The following is an 8,693-nucleotide window of genomic DNA, read 5'->3' as shown; positions in this document are numbered from 1 at the left end:
CAAACTTTTTGAAGCCTCCTCATACCTGAAACTTCAACCAATCTAGTTATTCAATACCTAATTCTTAAAATACCCCCCTAGTTTGCTCTTGTTTTTAAGTGCCATTGAGTCAGTTACAAATCATAGCAACCTGATACAGGTTTTCAGAGGAGCAGCCGGTGGGTTTGAACCACCGACATTGTGGTTAACAGTCCAATGCTTCTATTAGCAGAGTAAAAATCATAAACTGAATAAACTAAAAAGTAACGTAAAACCAGATGAGCTGGCATGCAGTTAGACTTACTTCCTATGTACAAAATGCGTATCAATGATCGCTTGGAGTTTGAATCCAGGAGAACTACAATACTGACATCAAAATCACAAGATAAAAACCAATGGCAAACCTACATACTTGCTTTTTCAATGAAACAACTATTCTTTAACAATTAATAACTAGAACTAGAGGTCTAGTCTGTTGGAGTAGAAAGAACTCTGCTGTAGAAATTAGGGATATGGGTTCCGGTCTAGTTGATGTTACTAGCTAGGTAGGTAGTTGTTGAGTGTCATCGTGGCAATTCAGACTCATGATGACCCTATACGACAGAGCAGAACTGTCCAATAGGGTTTCCTAGGCTGAAATCTCTCTGAAAGCAGACCACCAAGTCCCTTCACCAAGAGTTACTGGGTGAAGTCCAATCAGGACCTTCTGTTAGCTACCTAGCACACTGAATCACTGTGCCCCCAAGGCTCCTTAGCTAGATGGGTAGTCTTGAGTCATTTACTCTCTCCTCTCTCTCAGGGCTACTTTCTCTATTTAAAAGGCTGACTAGGCCAGTGTCTCCTAAATTTATCTAACCATGAAATTTACCTCAGGGTAACTGCTAACATTATGGATCCCAAGGGCCCTTCCCTGGAAGATTCCAGTTCAGGAAGTCCCTGAGTGAGGACCAGGACCTTATTTTCATAATGGCATACAAAATTTCTATCATCTGGTAAGGCTGGCAGCTCAAATTCTATACTATCTGAATATCTCATAATGATGATCGAAACATACAAAATTGTAACAGTTTAATTATGTTATTTCACAAAAATAATAACGCATACAAAACTATAGAAACAAATATATTCACTCTCCTTCATACCACTCATGTCTTTACAGGGTTTCTGAGACTGCAAATCTTTGCGGGTGCAGAAAGCCTCATCTTTTTCCAGTGGAGCGGATGGTAGGCTCAAATCACCAAATTTGTGGTTCTCAGTCCAGTGCTTATCCAACAGAGGCATCGTGCTCCCTAACAATCAATGTTGTTGTTAACCACCGACCTTGTGGTTCCAACCGACCTTGTGGTCTAGCGCATTAACCTGCAGTGCCATGTTGTTGTTGTTGTGAAGTGCCATCGAGTCAGTTCTGACCCACAGTGACCCTGTATAGGGTTTCCTAGAAGCAGCTGGTAAGCTTGAACCACCAACCTTGCAGTTCAAACGGCTTTGCCGTCTGATACATTAACCCACAGCGCCACACCAGGACTCCTACAGCACCATAGCGATCTTTAATTTAGCTTTTCTTTTTCTTTTCCCTATGCTATTTTGTTTTAGAAACCTTTTTCTAAGATTCTCATAATCCTTTAGTGAGATTTACTAAGTTTACTATTTTATTTAGATTGATAAGTAACTATAAACCTAAAAAAAAAAAAGGAGAAATACTAATCAGATAGAGTGCACAAGGGTACATTTGTAAAAGATGCTCATTAGAAACCAACTGTTGTATGTTATTGCTATTTAGTGCCATCTAGTCAGTTCTGACCCTTAGTGACCCTGTAAAGGGTTTCCAAGGAGAGACTGCTGGGTTTGACCTATCAACCTTGCAGTTAGCAGTCCACCGCTTATCCTATCGCACCCCACCAGAACTAAGTGTTGTTGTTGTTAAGTGCAGTCCAGTCAGTTCATACTCAGTGATCCTTCATAGGATTTCCAAGGAGCATGCTGGTGAGTTTGAACTCCCAACCTGTGGTTCAAACTGACCTTGTGGTCCAGTGCTTATCCTACACTGCCACACCAGAACTCTACCAGGACTATAGTTGTTGTTAAGTGTCGTTGAGTCGGTTCCGACCCATAGTGACCCTGTATAGGGTTTCCAAGGAGCAGCTGGTGAGCTTGAACTGCCAACCTTGCAGTTCAAATGGCTTTGCTAGGTGGCTACAAAAACTGCAAATAAAATCAAGATTAAAACACAAACCTGAGTTTGAGTGAAAATTCCAAAAGATAAAAAACCAAGACTAAGACATTATTATATATTTTGGCTGTATGAAAAATGGTTGTTAAAAAAAAAAGAAAAAAAGGTTGTAAAATAGTCCATTAAAATGGCACACCAGTACAGTATTGTTGTTGTTAAGTGCCGTCAAGTTGGACCCAACCCATAGTGACCCTGTATAGGGCTTCCAAGGAGCGGCTGGTGAGCTTAAGCCACTGACTTTGCGGTTCAAATAGACTTCGCAATCTCGCACATTAACCCACAACGCCACACCAGAACTCCCACCCAGTGCAGTATAATGTTGTTGTTGCTGTTGTTATGTGCCGTGGAGTCGCTTCCGACTCATAGCGTCTGAGGCTGTAAATCTTTACAGGAGCAGAAAGCCTCATCTTTCTCCCGCAGAATAGCTGGTAGTTTCGAACTGCTGACCTTGAGGTTCGCAGCCCGATTTGTAACCACTACGCTACCAGAGCTCAGTATAAAACATTTTCAAAACAGATCTTGATGCTATAACATGAAAAAAGCTGGAAATAAAATTCCTTTGATTTTGGATCACAGTGGTCAAAAACCTGATACGGTTAAATGGCAAAAATAGCGACAGCAACTATTATGCCTAACTTCACAGAAGCACCAGACTTAAAGCCACATTATGTTTGGATACATTTCTGTGTCTGTTTTCCAATAGACTCTGAGGCAAAACTTACACTCAGTGTGAAAAAAAAAAAGGAAATGTATCATGAGGAACAAATGGACCAGCACAATATGGAAATTTAGAGTTCAAGTGCTGATGTCCAGCATACCTGAGTTAAAGCCCCAAACCCACAACTTAGGATGCGACCTTGAACAAATCCATTCCCTCATTTGCAAAATGGAGCTAATACTTCATTCAGCCATTATGATATTTAAACAAGGTCGTTTGTGTAATGCACTCAAGCCAGTACCTAGCACACAGGAAGTAACAGTAATAACAGTAATATGCTAATCATAAAACTGGAGCTCTGGTGGCACTGTGGGTTAAGCACTCAAGGTCAGCAGTTCAAACCCATCAGTACTCCATTGGAGAAAGATGAGACTATCTGCTTTCATAAAGATTTACAAGTCCCGGACACCCAAAGGAGCAGTTCTATTCTGTCCTGTATGTCATTCTGAGTTGGAACTGACTTGATAACAGTGGATGTGAATTTGGATTTGAGTCATAAAACTAGCAAAAAGTACTACCTTCTAACCTAGGAGCTCTGGTAGCGTAGTGGTTACAAATCAGGCTGCAAACCGCAAGGTCAGCAGTTCAAAACTACCAGCTGCTCCATGAGAAAAAGAAGAGGCATTCTGTTCCCATAAAGATTCACAGCCTCAGAAGCCCTGTGCAGGGTCGTTATGAGTCAGAACCGACTCCATGACACATAACAACAACAACCTAAAGGTTAGCTAAAAGTTTCCTGGTCATCAGGCAAAAAGAAGACATGCATATATACTTACATAATTTAGGGTCATATTGTAAAATCTTTCCATTCTTCCCTGCTCAGTAATGAGTAACTCAGACTAATTATGTAGAGTTGTCTACAGAAAAAGAAGCCCTTGATGGTTTAATGGTTAAGCGCTAGACTGCTGACCCAAAGGTTGGTGGTTTGAACACACCAAGTGGCTCTCTAGGACAAAAGATCTAGCAATGTGTTCTCAAAAGGATTATAGCCTAGAAAACATTATGGGCAGTTCTACTGTCACAATGGGCAGCTCTGAGTCAGAATCAACCTAAATAGAATGCATACAGAAAAGAGTCCTGGGTGGCACACGTTGTTAAATACATGACTGTAACCTAGGAAAGACTGGGATCACCTGATGCAACTCAGAAGGCCTAGCAATCGGCTTCCAGAAGGTCACACCTCTGAAAACCCACAGTTCTATCCTGCAACACTTAGGATCACCAGGAGTCAGAATCGACTGGCTGGTGTATACTGTATACATGTGTACAGAAAAGGGTTCAATACATTATGAATTAGGAAGGTTAATTTTCAATGCAATCTAAATTGATGACCTTACCAGTTTGGAAGAGTTATAGGGCTATTGTAGAATTTCTCTTTGTTTTTCTGTTTTGGAAATGGAAAAGTTAGCAGAAAGAGGGAAGAATTCTTCAAACCAACACACACATCATTATTCAATGGAGAAAAACAATAGAAGGCTGGTCAGCCACATGATTTCATAGTTGAATTAGAAAATGAAGAAGAAAAATGTCATGTGAACTACTCTAACTTACACATGTGAAAGAACTAACAGCAGTTAGTAAGGTTAAAGTGATCAAACTCATCAAATAAAAAGCTGAGAAAAAGGCTGAAAAATCAATTGCACCTACAGGTTAAGTAATAAACTTCATCTTTAAATTTCCCATTTGCACCCATCTGTCTTTGCTGCTATTCTGAATATGCTACTAGCTTCATGTGCTTGTACCGTCTTTGAAACCAAATAGATCATTCTGGTTAAGGACAAAAATAAAATCTTGTTCAGTATTATTTTTCTAGTAATTCAGTTATTTAAAGGATTCATTTCAAAGAAAATGTTGGGAACAAATAGTTTATTTTGTGGTGGTTGGTGGTTGTGTATTGTCAAGTCAGTTGAGACTCATAGAGACCCTGTATAGAGTTTCCAAGGCTGCAAATGTTTACAGGAGCAGAAAGCCTTATCTTTCTCACCCACTGGGTGAGAGGTCCTCATTAAAAAAAGAAAGAAAGAAAAGAAAAGAAAAGAAAAATACAATGAATTTTCTGTATCAGTATTAGGAACTTAGCAATAGAAACAAAGTATACTAGAGGCATTTTCAAGCATTTCAAACTAGCATTCTGTATTACAGCAATTACTGCAACATGAAGGAAGAGGAGAGACTGGTTAATGCTCTAATTAACAACTTAGCAATCAAAGAATAAGACACTGCCAAAAGCAGCTCTGTCACCTAGGGAAAATGGATATTTTCTTTTTACTGCTTAAAAATCCAGAAGAATCTCATTCTGCTTTTACATGCAAATGACCGACCTCAGAAGCACATTCTGCTCCATTCCTTTATCTGCAAATTACTGCAATGTGATCCTGTTCTAGAGAGGACACCAGCCAGCCATAAAAAAGGAACTGGGGCAACCACAGCATCAACCCATTGAGCTGTTACCAGGTACAGATGCCCCATACACACACACATACACACACACACACACACACACACACACACACACACACGTGAAGAGGCCATTACTAGTGATCAAAAAGCTCTTTGAAGAAGGAAAACTTAGGTTTGATGGTCTATCAGGTCATTAAAGGTTACATGTTATACTTCAATACATGGACATGCACTAGCATCATAACAATTTTTTTTTTAATTCAGCATCCCTTGGTTTTCACATAACACTATTTACTGGGGGCTTTTTAATAGCGGAATTTCAGTAATAATAGTATAAGTTGTTTACCTGGTCGTTACAGGGTAGAACGAGCAAAAAATAGCCCAATGCAAGAAAAGTGAGCAAATCAGACTCTGTATTCCCCCTCCCTGTTAAACCCCTGGGAACAGTGTGAGATGACTTGGCTACATACGTCCATTTACCAGGTGGTCAAGGTAAAAAAGAACACTATTAGACTCAAATGACTCAAGAAATAAATAAATTGTAATTTACCGAAGGATTCATCACATTGCTAAAGACTCCAGTGTACTGCCAAAACCCTACTTGGTTTGGGAAATGTTATTTTAGGTAAATTTAAGCAGCTCTAAGAAGCAAGCTAAACAAGATACAACTTCAAAAAACGTTAACGTACCTATAGTCTTTCCGAATTATATATTAATAATGAACCTTAATTAAAAAGAAAACAAGACTTTTCCAGCTAAGGCAAGTCACATCCAAACAAGTGAATTGCTTTGGTGGTACTGCCTTACCCCGCCCCCCAAATGCAGCCATCAAATCTTCCCCACCAGTCGCCAGACAGCTAGGAACCGACACAATAAAAAGCTCAGTTTCAATCTTTGAAACAACGTCAATGTAGAGGTTTAAAGGAGGAGAAAAGTTATTAAATGTTACAAAAGCCTTCAATTAGAGCATGTCAACCAAACGGCATTGTGGGGCATTAGCCGTCTCGTGTTTTCTTTCACCTACCGACTCAGAACCCAGCAATAACTGCAGCAGACCTCTCAAAACCTGAAACAAGCACAGAAACTACGATGACTGCTTTCTGATACGGAAATATACATATATCTATATATAACTGATGGCAGGCTTGTGCTTTTAAAAAACCCAGGCGCGCCAACTAGTTCAATCCGTCCCCAAATCCACGCCACCCTTTCAACTTTACAATTAAGAGAGAGAAGGAGAAATTCCGGTCAACTCGCCTTGGGGGGTTGGTCTGAGGGTAAAGGACTCAAGTAGAGAGGAATATGGAGAGAGAAAGGGCAAGCCAATGAAAGAGACCAAAAATTCCCACCTTTCTTAAATTCTTCCAGCATAGCGTCCAACTTGGTATCGTTGAAGACAAAGTGCAAGGGGTGGTTGTAAAATTTGGTGATGGTTTTCAGGGGAGTACAGTCATCTGGATCCACAAAGGCCAAGTCTTTGACAAAGAGGAGGTCCACGATGTTGGAGCGCTCCCCCTCAAATACTGGGATGCGAGTGTAGCCGCTCTCCATGATCTCCGACATGGTGTTGAAGTCCAGGATGGCCTCGCCGGTGATCATGAAGCAGTCCCGGAGCGGGGTCATCACGTCCTCCACCGTTTTGGTGCGGAGCTCCAAGGCCCCTTGGATGATGTTCAACTCCTCTTTGACGAGGTCGTTGTAAGGGTCGGTGACGCGGAGCATCTCCAATAGTTTTTCGCGATTATAGACGGTGCCTATTTCCTGACCCAGGACGCAGTCCAGCAGCTTGCTGACGGGGTAAGAAGCGGGGAAGGTCATCATCATGAAAAACTTGGTGAGGAAAATGGTGTTGGCGCCTACTGCCAAGCCGTGGCGGGAGCAGATAGCCTGGGGCACGATCTCCCCGAAGATGACGATGCCGATCGTGGAGACCACCACTGCCACGAGGCCGGAGCCGGCGATGTCGTCGAGCAGGATGGTAAGCGTGGTGTTGACCAGCACGTTGCCCAGCAGCAGCGAGCACAGCAGGTAGTTGCCCTGCCTGCGCACGGGCTCGATGCGCTTGGCGTAATTCTTCTCCTTCTCGGTGCCGCAGTTCTGCACGATGCGCAGCTCCATCGGGTCCAGGGCCATGAGCCCCAGGTTGAGGCCACTGAACATGCCCGACAGGCACAGCAGCAGCGAAATGAAGATCACCTGCAGCCAGAACGGCAGCAGAAACTTCTTCTCCTCGCCCACGATCATTTTGGTGTCTTCGCCGTCGTGGTATATCCAGGTGGTCTCGGCCCACGGGGGTGGCGGGAGCCCAGCCACTCCGGAGCCACCCTTACCCCCGACAGTGCCCCCCGTGGACCCCGGGCTGCCAGCGCCCAGCGCGGGAGTGGAGAGCGACGTGCACAGGTAATAGGACTTGCTCTTCTCCATCTTGCGCAGCGGTTTGATCTCGATCTCGATGATGCCCGAGGTGCGGCGGTTGAGGATGATGTGGGGCAAGATGATGATGTCGGAGGTGCGGATGCCGCAGCGCTGGGGGCCGCTGTCCGGCTCTGGCGGCGCGGGGCCACCCAGCCCGCGCTCTCCGGGGCTGTGGCGCCGCCGCTCGTGCTCCGTGAAGGCGATGCGGGACCACGTCTCGTTGTTGATGTTCTGCCCGTACACCCGCAGCTTGACCCGGGTCCGCTCGCTCACCCGCAGCGCCCCCCCTTCCATGAACGACACGTCGTCCGTGTCCTCCAGCCTCAAGCCGATGATCACCGTTTCCTCGTTGTCGCTCGCCGCCGCGCAGCCGCCCGCGCCGCAGCAGCAGCTCAGCAGTAGCAGCGGCAGCAGCCGCCCCGCCGCTGCCTGCAGGACCCCCCGGCTGCGGGCGCTGAGGCTGCGGCGCGCCGCCATCTTCCAAGTGGGCAGTGCGGCTGCTGCCTGCCCGCCCGCCATCTTTACTTTGGGTTCACAAGCGCCACAGCCAATCATGGGGTGGCTGCTCCAGCTGCGGCTTCATCCTTCCCTCCCGGCGGCGCTAGCGCAGACACCGAGCCCTGGGCGAGACTGCAATAGAGCGTCAACAACCAACGCTCAGCTGTCCACCTCGCTGACTGACACTGACTCTGCCTCGGCCAGCTGAGGAACCCCTAAGCTCGCAGGAGGGGGGTGCCTACGGGAGGGGAAGACCAGTCGCTCCCGCGAGAGGCAGGCCGGCGACCCAATCACGGCCGGGTGCCCGCCCCCCCCAGCCAGGGGGCTGGAATGGGGGCGTGGCTGTAGACGGCGCCACGGACCAATGGCAAGGGAAGTGGGTGGGAAAATGAGTTGCCACCATCCTCCTTAGCACGCCAGGTTTCCAACAGAAAGGCGCGTGACTCTTGTGTA

The 8,693-nt window shown here is 45.3% G+C and overlaps 1 protein-coding gene across 2 annotated transcripts in view; it reads right to left on the bottom strand.

Moving 5' to 3' along the window:
* Positions 1-8,456, bottom strand: part of CNNM2 (cyclin M2) — a 202,168-nt gene extending 193,712 nt beyond the window's left edge. For both annotated transcript variants that reach the window (XM_006831303.1, XM_006831304.1), the window contains exon 1: positions 6,677-8,456. In XM_006831303.1, the coding sequence (XP_006831366.1) occupies positions 6,677-8,297 (1,621 nt within the window). In that variant the 5' untranslated portion in view covers positions 8,298-8,456. The remainder of the gene's footprint in view (positions 1-6,676) is intronic.
* Positions 8,457-8,693: the final 237 nt, after the last annotated feature.

The sequence above is a fragment of the Chrysochloris asiatica genome, unplaced genomic scaffold, assembly GCF_000296735.1.
Source record: "Chrysochloris asiatica unplaced genomic scaffold, ChrAsi1.0 scaffold00003, whole genome shotgun sequence".
NCBI classification, from domain to species: Eukaryota; Metazoa; Chordata; class Mammalia; order Afrosoricida; family Chrysochloridae; genus Chrysochloris; species Chrysochloris asiatica.
The sequence above is the reverse complement of the archived record's forward strand: the minus strand, read 5'-3'. Positions and strand labels throughout refer to the sequence as shown.